This window comes from Rhinolophus ferrumequinum, chromosome 4 (assembly GCF_004115265.2).
Source record: "Rhinolophus ferrumequinum isolate MPI-CBG mRhiFer1 chromosome 4, mRhiFer1_v1.p, whole genome shotgun sequence".
In the NCBI taxonomy this organism is placed as follows: Eukaryota; Metazoa; Chordata; class Mammalia; order Chiroptera; family Rhinolophidae; genus Rhinolophus; species Rhinolophus ferrumequinum.
In genome coordinates, this window is record NC_046287.1 from 60,067,079 (window position 1) to 60,087,695 (window position 20,617).

A 20,617-nucleotide genomic window follows, 5' to 3' on the forward strand; every position below is an offset into this window, starting at 1 on the left:
ATAAGTCCACCGTTCAACCTGACCCACTTGAGTCACCCTTCAAGGAGCCCTGAAAAAGACTGCTGTGTGTGATCTTGTGTTTCTGCCACTCCAGGCTTCCTTGGCTAAGCAGAGGGCAGAGAAATTAGTGTCTCATCCAACTAGTGGCACACACTGGTCAGGGAAGCTTAGAGACAGAGTGTACTCTCACAATGTTCCTGGTCCCTCAGCCTGTTCTGCTCTTCTCTCAATCCTGTGTCCTGAGTTCTGTCTTCACTTGTAAGATTGCCAAGGCGAAAGTCTTAAACTATCTCTTACTTATTACTGTCATTGGGTTTCTTTTAACCTGTCAGAGTTTTTAAACACATTAGTGTCTTTTTTGAGCAGCCATGAAATACAACCTGAGATACACTGAACTATTAATCAGTGACTCTGAAGTAGAAAATAATGCAAATACATGAAAAATTTAAAAAGAAGTACCTCTCTACCTCCCCATTTTCTTACCCAGTCTTTTATCTTTTTTCACTATGATACAGTTTTTCCATCCCCATATCCCTAATAAGTCATTTTTAGGAGATTTTCCTGCATCTATGCTATAGCTGATTGATAGGGACTGATGCGGCAACAGTCTTTCACATTTGAAGACTTTGTAATATGTTGAAAGTTGAAAGAAAGGAAAAAATACCTTGAAAATATTTCTTTCAAATACAAATTATGACTGCCTTTGGTAAAGGTTTTCGGGGTGAATACGGACACTTGCAGGCATTGTTTCAATCTTAAAGTGGAAGCAATCAAAAGGAGAAAGGAGAAGTTTGTGTTCAGTACATTAAGAGACAATGCAGTTTTGTCATCCAGCTTATCGGTACTTCAAAAAATTTTAATAATCCGTCACTTTGTTACTATATTCTAGAATAGTTCTCACACTATTCTTCTTGATTGCATTATGACTTTTATTTTAAAGATGTCCTTTTATAAGAATATGTTCTTTTCATAGTAAAGGTAAGGGAAACTGAAACCAAAATTATATAGCAAAAAGCATACCATAAGTCAACTTCCTTAAAAATGATTCATAAGGCTGATACTGTTGATATCAGTTCCAAGGAGAAATGAACAAACACACAAAAATGTTGACTTATCATATCTACACGGAAGCCAAAAATGCCAACAAAATATTGAGGATTAAAAAATGTGTGGTTATTCCTATGGTTTTTCATTCTTTGTACCTGAAATTTTTTATGGGTGAGTCAAAACAGAAGCATGTAATGAAGTTTTAGATAATTCTGCCTTGGAAAAATCTCTGATTTTTTATTTTATTTTATTTATTTTATTTTATTTTATTTTAGAAGCATGGTTTGATAAAACTTTCGTTGGCTCTTCTTATCCAGCTACTTACTAAAATCTATTCTATATTTGACTGCAGAAACAATATTTTATTATCCTACTTTTATTCTCCTTTTTAACTCCTTCAAACTTGAACACCTTTCATATTTCTGAAATACATCCTCAACTGAGCCTCACTCTTCATTCGCCTGGATTTTTCTTCAGCAATAACCAAATCCAGTCATGGAGGACTGCACAATAGTGCAGAACGCGAAAACTCGGAGATGACACCATCTTTCTGAACAGAATCAAAAACGAATACCTCTCAGTTCAAGGATGAATCAAACAAGTTTCTGCTAAACTCCAAAGTGCCTAGTGCTTCAATTGTTGCTGAAAAAAATCTTTCTAGCAACTAGTTTTCTGTCTTAATTAACATAGTGTAATAAGCAGAATGCTTTTTTAAATAATTCAGAATCTTGAATTTTTTTATTGAAAAGCTCTGATTTATATCTACCATCAAGGGAGTTTATGAGCTTTTTTGAAAGCAAAGATCAGAACAGGTCCCCATTTGGTCCCCTTACCAAGTCTAGCAGAATATGAGTACTAACAATTTATTATTGCTTCACTGTATCATAGGTTTATATAAAAAAGGTATGGGATATTGTACTAAATAAGTACTGACTCAAAGATATTCGCTGGAAATTTAGTTTTTGTTTTTTAACTAAGTTACCATATTGACTTATGTGTTTACTTTTTTCCCTTTCTCAAAGGGGTGGGGTGAAAAAATAGAGTCAGAATTTTAATCAGTTGTTTTCTGGCTCTTGTGTAGTTCATTTTTCCTTTCTTCCTCTTGTGTGGTCTTCCTTTGTCATTGATAATTTTTTTGCAGTATGTGCTTTGATTCCTTTTTCTTTTATCTTTTGTATATACTAGACATTTTTGGTTTATGGTTGCCATAAGGCTTACACAGAACACCTTTTAGTAATAAAGGTCTATTTTAACATGATAACTTCAATTATGTACAAAAATCTACCCCCACATTTTACGTTTTTGATGTCACAATTTACATATTTTATATTGTACATTAACAAATTGTCTTTTAACATTTATCATACAATTAAGTGATTTACACACCACCATTACAGTAGTTGAATATTCTGAATTAACTATATACTTACTGTTCCCAGTGAGTTTTATAATTTCATATGTTTTCATGTTACTATAGGCACGTTATTATCCTTTCATATCAGCTTGAAAGGCAGGTCTTGTGGTAATGAACTCCCTCAGCTTTTGTTTTTCTGTGAAAATCTATTGCTTTTTTATCTGAAGGACAGCTTTGCCAGGTATTCTTTTTTTTTTTTTAATTTATTGGGGTGACAATTGTTATTAAAATTACATAGATTTCAGGTGTGCAATTCTATATCACATCATCTATAAATTACATTGTGTGTTCACCACCCAGAGTCAGTTTTTTTTTTATTTGTTTCCTCCAGTGTGCACCTGAAGCTGAAGCTGAATAATACTGAATGTCAACTGTAATTTAATATATATATATATTATATTAAATACATCTTTACTATACATATTGAATAATACTGAATGTCAACTATAATTCCTTTCAGCACTTTGAATTCATCATCCCACTCCCTCCTGTCCTGTAATTTTTCTGCTAGAAAAACACTGGTAGCTTTTGGGTGTTCCCTTTGATGTGATCAGATTCTTTTCTCTTGCTGCTTTCAAATTGTCTTTGTCTTTGATTTTTGAAAGTTTTATTTTAATGTGTCTCCATGAAATCCTCTTTGTATTGAATCTGTTCGGAGTTAAAGGAGCTTCATGAGCCTGGATGTTCATACCTCTCCCTAGATTTGGAGAGTTTTCAGCCATTATTTCTTTTTGTTAATTGTTTAATTTTTTAAAAAATTAGTTTCAGGTGTACAAAACAATGTAATAGACATCTATTGTTTATATCCTCACACAGTGATAACCCTCCTCCCCCATCTACTGTCCCTCTGACATTGCATACAGCCATTACATTTCCACTGTCTCTATTCCTAATGCTGAACTCCACTTCTTGTGAATATATATATATATATATATATAAAATATATATAATATATATATATATATAAATTTATATATAAAATTGTACTTGACATCCATTATTGTTCAGTTTCAGCTTCAGGTGTACAGTGCAGTGGTCAGGCATCTACATCTTCCCTGAGGTGGTCTCCCTAATGAGACATGTACCCATCAGATACCCTACAAAATCTTTACAACATTATTGATTACATTCCCCTAATTGACTTTCGTATCCCCGTGGCAATCTTGTGGTTACTGACTGTGTTTCTAATGCCCTCACTTTCCCCCTTATCCTCACCTCCCCTCCCATCTAGCAACCCTCAGTTTTTCCTCTGTGTCTCTGAGACTGTTTCTGATTTGTTCATTTATTCTTTTCTTTAGATTCCACATATAAGTGAGATCATATGGTATTTGTCTTTCTCTGTCTGACTTATTTCACTTAACATAATGTTCTCTGGGTCCATCCATGTTGTTGCAAATGGTAAGATTTCTTTCTTCTTTATGGCTGCGTAATACTCCATTGTATAAATGTACCACAGTTTCTTAATCCAGTCGTCTACTGATGGGCATTTCGGTTGTTTCCATGTCTTGGCTATTGTGTATAGTGCTGCAATATACATCGGGGTGCATACATTTTTTTGAATTAGAGTATTGGATTTCTCCAGATAGATACCTAGGAGTGGAATTGCTGGGTTATAAGGTAGTTCCATTTTCAGTATTTTGAGATACCTCCATATTGTTTTCCATAGTGGCTGCACCAATCTGCAATCCCACCAACAGTGCACAAGGGTTCCATTTTCTCCACATCCTCTCCAGCACTTGTTGGCTGATTTATTGATGATAGCCATTTTGACTTGGGTGAGGTGGTATCTCATTGTGGTTTTTATTTGCATTTCTCTAATGATTAGTGAGGTTGAGGATTTTTTCGTATGTCTGTTTGCCATCTGTATATCCTCTTTAGACAAATGTCTCTTCACATCCTCTGCCCATTTTTTAATTAGGTTGTTTGTTTGGAGTTGAGTGAGTTTTTTATAAATTTTGGATATTAACCCCTTATAAGATATATCATTAGGAAATATATTCTCCCATCCAGTAGGATCTCTTTTTGTTTTATTGATAGTTTCCTTTGCTGTGAAAAAACATTTCAGTTTGATGTAATCCCACATGTTTATTTTTTTCTCTTACTTCCCTTCCCCTTGGACTTCTTCTAGGAGTTTTATGGTTTCAGATCTTACATTTAAGTCTTTAATCCATTTTGAATTTATTCTTGTATATGATGTAAGGAGGTGGTCCAGCTTCACTTTTTTGCATGTGTCTGTCCAGGTTTCCCAGCACCATTTATTGAATAGACTGCCTTTATCTCACCATAAATTCTTCCTTCCATTGTCATATGGTCATAGATTAAATGACCATATAGGCATGCATTTATTTCTGGGCTCTCTATTCTGTTCCACTGATCTACGTGTCTGTTTTTATGCCAGTACCATGCTATTTTGATTACTGTACCCTTGTAGTATAATTTGATGTCAGGTATCGTTATACCTCCCTCTTTGTTCTTATTTTTCAAGGTTGCCGAGGCTATCCGGGGTATTATATGGTCCCATATAAATTTTAGGATTCTATGTTCTATTTCTGTGAAAAATGTCCTTGGTAGTTTGATAGGAATGCATTGAATCTGTATATTGCCTTAGGCAGTATGGACGTTTTAACAATATTAATTCTTCCTATTCATGAAATGGTATGTGTTTCCATCTATTTGTATCTTCTTTAATTCTCTCTTCAGTGTCTTATAATTTTCTGAGTATAGATCTTTTACTTCTTTAGTTAAATTTATTCCCAGGTATTTTATAGTCTTTGAAGCAATTGTAAATGGGACTATTTTCTTAATTTCTCCTTCTAATATTTTATTATTGGTATATACAAATGCAACTGATTTCTGAATATTAATTTTGTATCCTGCTACTTTTCTAAATTCATTTATCAGTTCTAATAGCTTTTTTGTGGAGTCTTTAGGTTTCTCTATATATAGTATCATGTCATCTGCATATAATGATAATTTTACTTCTCCTTACCAATTTGGATGCCTTTTATTTCTTTTTCTTGTCTGATTGCTGTGGCTAGAACTTCCAGCACTGTGTTTAATAGAAGTGAAGAAAGTGGGCAACCTTGCCTTGTTCCTGATCTTAAGGGGAATGGTTCTAACTTTTCCCCATTGAGTATGATGTAAGCTGTGGGTTTATCATATATGGCCTTTACTATGTTGAGATATGGCCCCTCTATTCCCACTTTCTTAAGAGTTTTTATCATAAATCGCTGCTGGATTTTGTCAAATGCTTTTTCTGCATCTATTGATATGATCATATGATTTTTATTTTTCATTTTGTTAATGTGGTGTATCACATTAATTGATTTGCAGATGTTGAACCACCCTTGCATACCAGGAATGAATCCCACTTGATCATGGTGTATAATCTTTTTAATGTATTGCTGAATTCTGTTCACTAATATTTTGTTGAGGATTTTGCATCTATGTTCATTAGGGATATCGGCCTGTAGTTTTCTTTTTTTGTGGTGTCTTTGTCTGATTTTTGGATCAGGGTGATAGTTGCCTCGTAAAAAGTGTTTGGGAGCCTTCCCCCCCTTCTGGAATTTTTGGAAGAGCTTAAGGAGAATAGGTGACAATTCTTTTTTGAATGTTTTGTAGAATTCACCTGTATAGCCATCTAGTCCAGGGCTTTTGTTTGTTGGGAGCTTTTGTTTGTTGGGATCTTGTTGATTACTGATTCAATTTCCCTGGTGCTAATCAGTCTATTCAGGTTTTCTGTTTCTTCTTGAGTTAGCCTTGGAAGGTTGTATGCTTCTAGAAAATTGTCCATTTCTTCCAGATTGTCTAATTTGTTGGCATATAGTTGCTTATAGTAATTTCTTCTTCTTATTATTATTTTTTTGTATTTCTGTGGTGTCTGTTGTCACTTCTCCTCTTTCATTTCTGATTTTATCAATTTGGGTCCTCTCTCGCTTTTTTTTTTGATGAGTCTGGTACAGGTTTGTCAATTTTATCTTCCATAAAAACCAACTCTTGGATTCATTGATCTTTTGCATTGTTTTTCTGGTCTCCATTTCATTTATTTCTGCTCTGATCTTTATTATATCCTTCTTTGTACTCCCTTTGTGCTTATTTTGCTGTTCTTTTTCCAGATACCTTATGTGTGAGGATAAACTGTTGATCAGTGATTTTTCCTGTTTCTTTAGGTAGACCTGCATTGCTATGAATTACACTCTTAGGGCTGCTTTCACTGCGTCCTGTAGCTTTTGGGTCGTCGTGTTTTCATTTTCATTTTTCTCGAGATATCTTTTGATTTCTTCCTTGATCTCATGGTTGACCCATTCATTATTTACTAACATGTTATTAAGCCTCCATGAATTTGTGTGTCTTCCAGTTTTATTTCCTGTAGTTGATTTCTAATTTCATAACACTGTGGTCAGAGAAGACAATGGGTATGATTTCAATTTTCTTAAATTTATCAAGCCTTGTTTTGTGGCCTAACATGTGGTCTATCTTGGAAAATGTTCCATGTGTGATCGAGAAGAAAAAGCAACAAAGAAAAAACCAAATATACTCACATGTAAAAACAACTGATAACCCACACTCAACACAGGCAAAAATATAAAAAATACAAAAAACAAAACAAAATAAAACAAAAAAGCAGCGCCACTCTTGGCTTATGCCCACCAAGTAATCTCCAGGTTGTCTTCTGCTGTAACAAAGAGTCCTCTGTGTCTTGTGCAGGCAGAGCCCGCCACCTGGTGCCCAGAGTGACCCTGGGTCTGCAGTTCTAGATGAGTGGGGCTATGGGGTCTGGATGGTAGTTTTTACAAAGTCAGTGCAGTTTCTGTTGTTGCCTGCACATATGCACACTCAGAGTAACACAGCCAGCCCTGTGCTCAGGTCTCCTGAGTCTTAGGGCACTTCTTCTGTGTGTGTGTGTGTGTGTGTGTGTCTGTGTGTGTGTGTGTGTGTTTAGGGCGGGAGATTTCTGAGCTGCTGATAGCCCAGAGCTTCGTCTGCCACCTGCTGCTGACTCCTGGGTGTGTCTCCACAGTTGTAATTGCCCTGCCCTAGGCAGGCCAGAAAATGTGCGGGTTGGGGATAGAGGAGTCTTCTCTCTCCCAGCACAGCAGTGTCACACTCTTCTCAGCCTCTTCCCTGGGTCAGAGCTGCAAGCTGGGTCTTCTCAGATCTTGAACGCTACAGCTCCTTATAGTCTGACACTAATCCTCAGCTGAGGGGCCATCTTGAGTCTCTAGAAGGGCCGGAGTAGGATTGGGAGAGTGGGGGGAGGGGCCCAGGTCTGGTGTTTCCGTCCTTTGTCTGACCTAGGGCCCAGATGGAGGTCTCAGATGAGGTTACTGCCTTAAATGCTGGATGTGCTGCTCTCTCAGCAGGAGAGGTCAGTTGTGGGACGCAGGGTAAGAGCCCACCTCCTGGCTCTTGTGGTCTCTGTTCTGTCCTGGGACCCCCTACTTCTATGCAGTTATGGATGCGGGCCACATCTCCACTCCCTCCCTTCCTTCTTCCCCTGCTCACCCAGTTTGCCCACCTTCAAGTAATCCTCATATGAATCTCTTAGCTGTTCTGTGTGATGAGCAGAGAGTCCTTCGATGGGATATAGATGTTCAGTTTGTGGTAGGTTCCGGAGAAGAACTCAAGGAGACCACCTCGCTGCTGTCATTCCTATGACGTCACTGGAGCCATTATTTGTTTGACTAAACTTTCTGCCCCATCTCTTTCTTTTCTCATTCTGCATGCATATATTTTTGATTGATGGTATCATGTAAGCTTCCTCTTACATTCTTTTTTCCCCTGTTATCTGACATGATAATGTCAAATGACTTGTCTTTGAGTTCACAGGTATTTTTTCCTGCTTGGTAAAGTCTGCTATTGATACTCTTTATGGTTTTTTATTTTATTTATTGTATCTCTCAGCTCTAGAATTTCAGTGTCATGTTTTCATATAATTTTTATACACCGTTGAACCTCATTTTTTCATGTATTTCTTTCTAGACCTCATAGAGTTCTATTCATGTTCTATTATAACTCTCTGAGCTTTCCTAAAACAATTATTTTGAATCCTTTGTCAGGCAACTTGTAGATCTCTCTTTTTGGGGTTCAGTTACTGTAAAATTATTGTGTCCCTTTGTTAGTGTTGTGTTTCCTTGATGTTTTTTTTTTTTTTTCATGTTCTTTGAAGTCTTGCATTGCTCTCTTCTTATTTAAAGAAGCAGTTACCTTCTCCAGTCTTTATTGACTGGCTGTAGGAGAGAAATACATTTACTAGTCTGTCTGGCTCGGGATTCTGAAGGTTTCAGAGTTTTTCTATGGATGTGCCTATTTCACCCTTCTTGTTCTCTCTGACTGGGGGAATTGTTAGATTGTATGCTTTGTCTCAGTCTTGCAAAGTAAGGGAGAGTGCTGAGATCCTCTTATTTGTTTTCCCTGTGTTGGTGCCCAGAAATGCCCAAGTTTGTGTGCCTTCTCCCAATCCTCCACAACCAGACCCACTTTCTGCATATTCTCTGTAGCCGTCTGCAAAGACTAGCACTCATCATCCACTGGAGCAGGAGCAGGAGTTGGCCATGGGAGTGGGCTAAGTGAGGTGCATGGAACTTTAGATTACCTGTGAATTTGTTAAGGAAGTCCACAGGTAAGTTGTCCCACTGGCTAGTGGATAGGCTTTTTCATGAAGTCCACAAAGTGGTTAGTAAGATCCTCATTCTATTGATGAGTTCTGTGTTCTGGTTGCTGGGCTCTCAGCTTCTCCCAATCCTTCAGCCATGTAGATAACAGCACTCTGGGCAGGATGAGAAAGAAGTGGGCCTCTTAGGCGGTATCCACTGTGGCTGGGGAGTCAAGGTTTTCACTCACACTCTCTCTCTCTCTTTCATGGGAGAAATTATTAGCCCGTAGAGTCTCTCTTGGCACTGATCTGTGATGCGTTAACAATTTTTGTTTTTTAATCTTTACCTTAGAGTTAAGTGATTTGCACACCACCATTACAGTAGTTGAGTATTGTGAATTCTGAATTTGAGGCGTCATTTACCTAAAGTGAAACTGTTCTTCTTACCCTCTTCTATACATCTATTCTCAGATTTTGTTGCTCTAACAATGTGCTAGAACTTTACAGCTCATCTCCTGTGCTCCCATAAAGGTACTCTCAGCTATGGGTGATTGTCAAAACTGATGTTCTATGGGGACGACAGTAAAAACTTCTGTTCTGCCATCTTGCTGACATCAGTCTATCAAATGCATACAATTTTAGATCAAATTATTATCTCAAAATCTTCACTGCTTTTTTTCTATGGCCTCATGGTGATGTGGGTATACGTCCTTGCTCATTAACTTTGGGTTCTGCCATGAAACTTGCTTTGACTAGTGGGATGTTACTGTTGTGACCTTGTCAGACTTTCAAAATGTGCTTTTACTATCTCCATGAGAAGAATCTAACTTGGGCAGCTGCTAAGTCACCAGTGTTGAATGCTTAATGACATAAAGCAATACAAACAAAGTTGCCCTGGCTTATCCACAGGTATGCAGCCTGAATTAGATCCATCCCACTCAATACATGGTCACAGGTGCTACACATAAAACATTGATAATTGTTTCTGAATTTTGTCTATTTTTTAGTATTATTGTTGTGATAGCTAACTGATACATACCCTATGACCAATCGATTTTATTCCTTTGTATATTCTCAACAGAAATGCAAGTATATATTCATCAAAAGACATGAATTAGAATGTTCATAGTATCACTATCTGTGCTAGCTCTCCACTGGAGGCTCTCCATAGGAAACTACCCAAATATCCATAAATAGATAAATTAATAAGCAAATATTGAGCAAAAGATACCAGATGCAAAAACAATACATTTTAATCACATTATTATAGTAACAATATAAGACAAACTAATATGGAGAGATAGAAGTCAAAACAATGGTTACTTCTGAGTATATAAGATTAGAAATGAGTGTAATAGTAGGATTCTAAGGGTGTTGGTAACATTCTACTTCTTTCTCTTGGTTCTATTTTCACAGTTCAGTTATGCTTATAAAAACCAATTGATAGTGATGTCAGCATCATGGGAGAGTAAGTTGTTCCTTTTTTCCCTCCCCTTGGATTTACAACTAATTTAGACATCAAGAACCAAACATAAGTGCCTCTGCACATTACACCAGAACACCCAGGAGGTTTCTGCCCACCTGTGCATCCAAAAGTAGGCAGATAAGACCTTAGTGGGAGCTTTGGATTCAAGGGAGTTGTTGAGCCTGCTCCACCCCCACTCATACCAATTGGGAGAAAAGGAACCCTGAGAGTACAAAACTGGGCAGATACCCAGAGCTGGTAGAGAACTTACGGAGATTTAGCCTGCCCGAGAGAGGAATCTGTCATGCCATCAGAATGGGATAGAGAATGAATTGTGAGGCAGAAAAGGTGAAGAAACTCACCAAGTTGGTTCCTCTCCCCAGGGCGATACTGCAAGACACAGGGCTTTTGTCTTCATCAGAGGTAACTGCTCCTGGCAGAGGATGTGGAAAGCAGAAGTGGTGAGAGACCACCTGGCTGCCCAGTTGTACAAGTTAAGCTGAAGGGACCTGTTTCTCTCCAGCAGCACCCATACTTCTGAGGAGTGAACTCTGTGTGACTGTGGGAGGTAGAAGAAAGAGTGGGAGGCAGACAGGAATATCAATGGGCATTGAAGAAACAAGGTTTCCTGTGTCAGCTTTGGGATTTCAGAGGAGGTCTGCCCACAGACTTCTGGGAATGCTCCAATTGAGGATCCTCCCACCAGGCCTGTGGGCATCCCTAAAACCCCAGGTGCTAAGCCCAAACATCTTCCCACTCTAATGGCAGCTCCTTGCACATGCTTCTGAGGGCATCCTTGAGAGCCAGTTCTGGTAGGAGAAACCACAAACTTGAGTTATAGTGCCACCTCCTGGAATATAAAAGATTATTTCTAATTGCCAACCGGTTAAACTGCAAGAACCAAAGAAAACATACATTCTTAACTAAGAAAGGTGGTTGAGGTTGAAATGGCATGGTGGAGGTCATTATGATTCATCTTAGGCTTACTAAGATGTGCTGTGGCAAGGCCAGCTGAGTTTCTGAATATGACATTTTAACTTCACAACCATAGCTGGTTAGCAATTGAGTCCAAGTTGACTCACCCAGTATGTGGATATCAGGCCAAATATCACAAGGTCTCCTCACTGGTCAACTGAGTTTCAATAAGAGTCCAATAGAAAGTAAATAACTTCTTTTCAAAAGTAGTATACAAGGCAGCCATGTCAGGGAGTCAAGGAGTCCAAAACCCCAAGGACTATCTCCAGGTTAGCCTGACTGCCTTTTGTAGTGTTTCCCTTCAGCAAAACATCAATCACAGAGACTTGTAGTTCAAAGGGGTGACGAGGGTTACAAGATCACAAAGTAACTTGAAAATAATATATATCCTATATTGTGTCTTGTGGGAAAGTAGAATCCAGATTCAGGCAATATAATGTTACTCTTGCTTCCACATCTGAAGTCACATTTATATATATTTTACATATATATGTGTGTGTGTGTGTGTGTGTGTGTGTGTGTGTGTATATATATATATATATATATATATATATATATATGATGCCAAAAAATATATATATACACATGACTTGTATTTATCTTTTGTTACTGGTATATATTGAGTATTACAATTATAATGCAGTTTTTTCCTTTCTTAAAATGTGTGTGTGTATATATATCTCCATCCTCCTAGCTCTCGTTAGTACTCTTTTTTTAAAAATTAGTTTCAGGTGTACAAAACAATGCAATAGTTAGACTTTATCATTTATATCCCTAACACAGTGATAACCCCTTTTCCCCCATCTACTACCCCTCTGACAGTACTCTTTTTATAATAGTAAACCTTGTACAGATTTTTTGACTTGGCTGTTGCTGATAACCTGGCTGTTTGGTCTGCTACTTGGAAAATTACAAAATGGTTGATTAAACACATTGATCTCTGGGATCATGACCAGTGAAATGAACCACAAGTGCTTTCTGGACTATCTTGACCATGATAGTAAGACTGAGATCAATCTCCTTAATGATCTTGCACCAACTAGATGACCATCACTGTTTCCTCAAACAATCATTTAACGATATGGTATCCCATCCGCCATAACAGACTAAACACCAATTGAAAAATTCTATTTTCTTAATGCAGATGCTACCATAGTAATCATTCAAACTGAAATATGGAGAGGAAAATCATGAAAAAAGCCGAAAATTTCAGAGACTGTGGGAAAATATAAAAATCATCTAACACACATAGAATCAGACTAATAGAATGAGAGAAGAGAGGAAATTGTGTAGGGAAAATATTTGAAATGATAATGGCTAAAATTTCTCTAAAATGTATGAAGGATATAAATTCATGGACTCAACAAATTCTCAAATCCTAAGAAAAATCAATATAAATGTTACACTTCTGAGCACATCATAATCAAACTACTGCTAACCAAATATAAAGAGAAAAGACTTTAAAATAATTAGAAAAAAATACTCTGGGGAGCAAAATTAAGAATAATGTAGAAGTAATGGAAGCCAGAAACCACTTTTCATTAGAAGCAATGAAAAGCAAAAACCCCTGGATAATTTTTTTTTAAGATACTAAATAAATAAATAAATAAAATATCAAATGTCAGTATAGAACTTTTTATCCAATAGGGTACACGTAAAAATTAAGGCCAAAAAAAAAAAAAAGAAAGAAAAAAAATTTCATAAAAACAAAAAGCAGAAAAGAATTTACCTATATAAAATATGACATTTAAGATTTCATATTACATTAATTTAAGGAAATCAAATATTAAAATAATGTTTATAGATATGCCATGAAAAGATATGGAGGAACCTGAAGTGCATATGACTAATGGAAAGAAGCCTACCTAAAAAGGCTATTTACTGTGTGATTCCAACTAGATGACATTCTGGAAAAGGCAAAGCTATGGAGACAGTACAGAAAAAAAATCAGTGGTGGCCATAGGTTAAAAAGGAAGAAAAGAAGGATGATTAGGTGGGGCATGGTGTAACGAACCTATTCTATATGCTACTATAATGGTGGATACTAGTCATTAGACATTTGTCAAATCCCATAGAATGTGCAAGTACAACATTAAGAGTTAATCCTAATGTAAATTGTGGATTTGGTAGATAATGACATATCAATGTAGGCTCATTGATTGTAATAACTGTATCACATTGATGCAGAATAATGATGTGGAGGAGACTGTGTGTGTGTGGAGGGGATAGGTCAGATCTCTCTATTTTCACTCTATTTTTCTGTGAACCTAGAATTGTGTGTGTGTGTGTGTGTGTGTAAAACATGACAATAATAAATGAAAGGGCTTAAGTGAAATTATCTTGTTGCAACATTCTTACATTGTTCCTGATACAGTATGTGGAATGCAATATGTTGAATATATATAATATAATCTCTAATCACTGAAAAACAAAATAATAACTAGTACATTTAAAAATTCAAGAGACTAGATCTAATGGACTATTAAAGTGGCTTCCATTATTTAAGAAGATAAAGAAGCAAAAAATACAGATAAGAAAAATAGAAAACTGCTAGCAAGATGAGAGAAGTAAACTTAGCATCTCTGTGATTTACAGTAAATGAAATGGACCTATTGCTTCAATCATAGCCAAATATTGTCAAACTGGTTTTTACCTCTTTATTTTGTCAGTGGTTTCTTTTGCTGTGCAGAAGCTTTTTAGTTTGATATAGTCCCATTCATTTATTTTAGCTTTTACTTCCCTTGCCTCTGAGGTCAAATTCAGAAAATGCTCTTTGAACGTAAGTTTAGTGCCGATGTTATCTTCTATGCAGTTTATTGTTTCAGGTCTTATGTTTAGGTCTTTGATCCATTTTGAATTAATTTGGGTACATGGTGACAGATAGCAGTTCAGTTTCACTCTTTTGCACTTGACTTTCCAATTCTCCCAGCACCATTTATTGAAGAGGCTGTCTTTTCTCCATCGTATGTTTTTAGCTTCTTTGTCGAAAATTGTCTGTCCATATTTATGTGGGTTTATTTCTGGATTCTCAATTCTATTCCATTGGTCTATGTGTATGTTTTTCTGCCAATACCATACTATTTTGATTATTGTTGCCCTGTAGTACAAAATGAAGTCAGGTAGTGTGATACCTCCAGCATTGTTCTTTTTTCTTAGGGTTACTTTGGCTATTTGGGATCTTTAGTGTTACCATACAAATCTGATGATTTTTTTGTTCTATTTCTTTAAAAAATGCCATTGGGATTTCAATGGGCATTACATTAAATTTGTATATTACTTTGGGTAATATGGCCATTTTAACTATGCTAATATCCAAAATATATAAGGAACTCATACAATTCAGCAACAAAAAAACAAACAATCCAATTAAAAAATGGGCAGAGGATCTGAAGAGACATTTCTCCAAAGAGGACAAATACAAATGGCCAATAAACTTATGAAAAAATGCTCAACATCACTAATCATCAGAGAAATGCAAAGAAAATCCACAAAGAGATATCACCTCACACCAGTCAGAATGGCTATCATCAACAAGACAAATAATGACAAGTGTTGGAGAGGCTGTGGAGAAAAAGGAACACTCATATACTGCTGGTGGGAATGCAGACTGGTGCAGCCGCTATGGAAGGCACTGTGGAGGTTCCTCAAAAAATTAAGAATGGACTTATTATATGACCCAGCAATCTCTCCCCTGAGTATCTACTCAAAAAATCTGAAAACACTGATCTATGAAGATATATGTGCTCTAACGTTCATTGCAGCATTATTGACAGTGCCCAAGACATGGAAACAACTAAAGCATCCTTGGATAGAGGATTAGATCAAGAACATGTGGTATATGTACACAACAGAATACTATTCTGCCATGAGAAAAGATGAAATAGTGCCATTTGCGACAACATGGATGGATCTTGAGATTATAATGCTAAGTGAAATAAGTCAGACAGAAAAAGGCAAGAACAATATGATTTCACTGATATGTCATATCTAAAACTGAAAACAATAAAGGAACAAGACAAACAAATGAAAAACAAAAACTCCTAGACACAAACAATAGACATTGACAATTTACCAGAGGGTAGGGGATGAGGTGGGTGGTAATTGAGGGTAAAGGGGATCAAATATATGGTGATGCAAAGAGAACTGACTCACAATGTGATATAGAGATGATGTAATACAGAATTGTACACCTGAAATCTATGTAATTTTACTAACAATTGTCACCCCAATAAACTTTAATAGTAATAAAAAACTATATGCTATTTACACACACATTTTACATATAAAGACACACTTTTAAAGCAAAGTACAATATTTTTGTTAAAATATCCCATGCAAATTCTAATCATAATAAAGCAAATCTGTCTATGGAATTGTGAGACAAAATAGACAATGACAAAGGAGTATTACAACAGATAAAGAGTGATATTCATAATGATAAATGTTATTTCACCCAGAAGGTAAACCATCCCTAAATGACATATACAAAATAATATATATTCAACTTAGAAGAATCAAAAATTGATAGAACACAAAAGAGTAATAGAAAAATCTACTATCTTAGTTGACTATATTAACAAAAACAAACAGGCGAAAGAATCAGGAAAGATATAAAATATTTGAAACTCTGTCATCTAATTTGACCTAAGTGACATTTATAGAGTAATATGAGTCACAACTAACTAATCTACATTCTTTTAAAGTTTACATGGAGCCAGCTATCTATAATCGACAATCTAATGCAGAATAAATCTTGCTCAGTAAATTGCAATGGCTTAAAATAATTCAGAGTATTATTATGACCTCAATGGAATTAAATTAGATATCAATAAGAAAAATGTAATTGGAACGCCCTCAAATGTGTGGAATTTAAAGAACACATGGGGCAAAGAAGAAATCACGGTGAAAATTAGAAAATATTTTCACCTGAATATTAATGGAAATAAGGCATATCAAAATATGATACATTAAAAATGCAATACATATCAATTTAGTGATAAATTAGATTAAATTTATAGTTTTAAATGCATATATTAGAAAGAAGAAAGGTTTAAAATGAGTAAGAAAAAAATTCCATTCTTAGAAGCTAGAAAAAAACAAATTACACTTAAATTAGAAAAAAGGAAATGAACGCAAAGCAAAAATCAATGAAATAAGAAAATAAACATATAATAGAAAAACATTTAAAAATCCCAAAGTTAGTTCTTTTAAATGTTAATAAAAATAATAAACTCCAAGAATGATTGATCATGAATAAAGAGAAAAAAAAATCACAAAATAATCAACATTGAGAATGACAAAAGAGCTATCTACAGATTCCACAGAGCTCAAAAGGATGATAAAGGAGAGAAGGATATCATGAACAACTTTGGCCAATATGTCTAACATCTCAGAAGAAATGTACAATTCTATCAGAAACCCAACTTTCTCTAGCAGAAGGAGAAAGAGAATATCTGAATACTTTTTAAAAAATTAGATTTATGAGTAAGAAAAGAAATTCTCACAAAGAAAATTCTAAGTCTATATCACTTAATTTCTAAGTTCTAAAAAACATTAAATATTCACAACATCACACTCTTTCAAAAAATAGAGCAAGAATAACATTTTCCAATTTATTTTATGAGACCAGCATGTCTCTGATACAAAAACTGTCAATAAATTATAATAAAAGAAAATGACAGACAAATATTTCTTATAAATATTGATGCAAAATCTTAAAATGCTGGCCAATTGATCCAGCAAAATATAAAAAGGATAATATATCATTACCAAATAGAGTATATTCCAGGAATACAAATTTGTTTCAACACTGGAAAATCAATAATTTTAATTCAAAACATTAACAGAAAATGGAGAAAACTATGTGATCGCCTCAGTTAATAAAATTCAACATCCATGGTAAGATACATATTATAAAAATCCTAGCAAATTGTGAAAAAAAGTAAATTTCTGAATATAAATGTGTATCTATAAAAATCCATTGAATGTAAGTCCTGGTATAGATGATATTTGCAATTGTTATATTCAACACAGGAATCATATCTAGAATGTATTAATAGCTTTTATTTATTATGAGAAAAGGGACATGGCTACTCAATTGGAAAATGGACCAGTCTCAAATAGGCATTTACAAAAGAAGTTATAAAAATGACCAACAAACATATAAAACTGCACTAAATTAATTGTTAACAATTAACAATAATGAAATACATATTAAAACCAAAATGCAGGACATCTACAGATCCACCAAAATGAAATAAATACAAGTGTAGGCATTGATGTAAAGTGTAATTCTCATTCACACCTGGTTGGAATACAAATCAGTACAAGAATCTTGGAAAACTCTTTGGAAGTATCTACTAAAGCATACTCTGTAATCAGGCAACTTCACTCTAGTAATATACCCAATGAGAATTCACTATAGATGTTCACCAACTGACATGTACAAGAAATAAAATAGCCTAATATGGTTTTTAATAGCTGCAACTATAAATGACCCAAATTTTAACAGTAAAATGTAAAAGCAGATGGTATTATATTCATTCAATGTGTAATACATGCCAACGAGAAAAAAACTATTGCTACTTACATGTTTGGATCTTATAATCATCATATTAAAAGAACTCAAACATAAAAAAAAAAGTGAATGGTGATTTGTTCCATTCATACAAAGTTCAAAAATAGACAAAAGTAAGATAGGGTGTTAGAGGTCATGATTGTCAGAGGGCAATCTGGGGTCTTCGGTGGTTCTATATTTTATTTTTTGATCTGGATATAGGTATTAATTACTCTGGTTTGTTTACTTGAGTATTAGTTGATGTATGCGCCTGTGGTTTGTAGAAAAAATATATGTACGTATTTTATAACTTCATTTCAAAGTTCTCTTAAGAAGTGTATATAAGTCTTCCTGTCTCTTAGCTGTTTCTTCACCCCTGCCCTTTGGAAGTGATTCTGCTCTTTTTTCAGCCTAAAAGCGGCCTCAAACTGAGTTGAAGCCTCCTACTGCATATCTATGCAGAATAACAGCACACAGCATCCACCCTCCGCACCCACCTTTGCACCCACAGCTCTCTGCTTCTTACAGGGCCTCCTCGCGCTTCCAACAGCCTTCTAGCCAAGCCAACTGTCGTTATTCCGCCTGGGATCCAGGACGTCAAGCCATGCTGTGCCTTCTGCTTCTGCTCATTGGGTTCATCGAGCTCCAAACAGAGGACAGTAAGAACAAAAAACCCTCCTCTAACCTGTCGGGAATGTCGCCTCTCCTATGGGTTTCCGAGAGGCTGGATAGCCCTGGGAAAGTGCTTCCTTGCGGGGGCTCCAACTCTGGAAGCCTGAGCCCACTCTCACATTGCCACCTTCTCAAAACCAATACCCACATTGGACGCGAGGGGGCTTTACTACTCATCTTGGGGCCATAGAAAACATAGGAGATGCCATGCGTGGCTTGAGTGGATGCCTCAGGATCAGTGTTTCATATACCCCTCTGCGTTTTTTACCTCTGGGCTCTATAGTTGGATGGTCAAAAGGATCTGAGTTTATCTGTACTGAAAGTGCTTTGTCCTCTTGCCTCAGGATTAACACGGTCTGCCCCCAGGTCAATATTCCCAAAGCCAATATACATGCTCTCTTTACAAAATCTTGTTATTCTAGAGAGACTGTAGATTGAGGATATTTGAAAAGATAGTAAAAATAAACGGTGGCATATGAAATATCATGAATTTAGATGAGAAAATAATGCAGGAAGCTATGAAGCAATGGGTGTTGCTCTAATAAAACGTTTTGCACCTTGCAGATTCTCACAGACTACGTATGCAAATTACAATTCCAGAGAAAATCCGGTCACTGTCAAGTGAAGGAGTTGAATCTCATGTAATTAAGCACTAACATTTTTCACAATCTAAAAACCATGTGTCTATTTTGTACCTAAAAAGTAAACCTGGCATTTGTCATCTATGCACACTTGCTGAATTTTATACCTAATTTTCTTAAGTAAAAAAGCCCTTTTGAAAATGAACCAAGATTAACAATGTTTCATAGACATATGGCGCAATGATGTTTATTATCAAAGACACAAGTTCCACCTTCTAAATTTATTTCCCTCTTGATTGAATAATCATTGACCTGATCCATCTAGAGATTCTTTCACTCACTCACCAGGCTATATTTGAAGGAAATTGTTGTTGTTTTTGTTGTTAAGTAAGCTTTTGGCTTCCTTATGTGGGATGATGGTCATTTGATTTACTGAAGTGTTTATGTGAGTGATTTTTGCATTTTGATTGTAAGTATGTTAATCAAGGCTGTTTTTTTCATGCCATCTTAGTTCATCTTGGTTCAGGGCACTAGTTTTTCTTTGAATTGGAAAGATTTGTATTTCTTTTTTACTAATTCCTAGAATCATTTCTACAGAAGTAAAATGTATTTTTTGATACACCCCTCCTTAATTTTCTTTTGGTTGGGTAGTAAATGTTCTGGTAATTTGAATACAAATATTTCCTTAGCGACTACACACTTGTCACCCTAATGCAGATATTACAAGCTTAAAATATTCAATACAGAGGGTGCCAAAAAAATGTATATACATTTTAAGAAAGGAAAAAACTATTAAAATTGTAATACTCAATATATACCAGTAACAAAAGATGAATAGAATCACATGTATATATATTTTTGACACCCTGGTATATCATTTAAAAAGGAATGCATATTTATGAAAACTTCAAATTTAATAATTTAAATAGAAAAAAGAGGTAAGGCATTTAATCGTATTTCAAAAGGGTTTATTTTCATACAAATATATATAATTGCTTGGTCATATTAGGAAATATACACAGAATCTATTTACAGGGCAATATCTCCAACTAGGCTCCACTAGATTCTATGATAGTAATTCTCATAAGATTGGTAGAAAAAAAAAAATCACCTGTCCTCCACTGTCAAATATGTGAGGAAAAAAATTGACTATTTTGTTAATGTCTCTATCCCCAGTGTTTAGAACAGGAGATTAATAGTATTTTTTGAACCAATAAGGTTATTGTACTTACTGATTCAACAAATGCTACAAACAACATAAAAGTGTATGTTAGTAATTATTATAATTAATAAATAAAGAATAAAGATCATA

General features: G+C 35.4%; 1 protein-coding gene across 1 annotated transcript in view; it reads left to right on the forward strand.

The window, feature by feature from the left end:
• The first annotated feature begins 18,648 nt into the window (after positions 1 to 18,648).
• Positions 18,649 to 20,617, forward strand: part of ADAM2 (ADAM metallopeptidase domain 2) — a 95,902-nt gene continuing 93,933 nt past the window's right edge. Inside the window, exons 1-2 of the mRNA XM_033105169.1 lie at positions 18,649 to 18,711; positions 19,289 to 19,365. Coding sequence (XP_032961060.1) covers positions 18,657 to 18,711; positions 19,289 to 19,365 — 132 coding nt within the window. The 5' untranslated portion in view covers positions 18,649 to 18,656. The remainder of the gene's footprint in view (positions 18,712 to 19,288; positions 19,366 to 20,617) is intronic.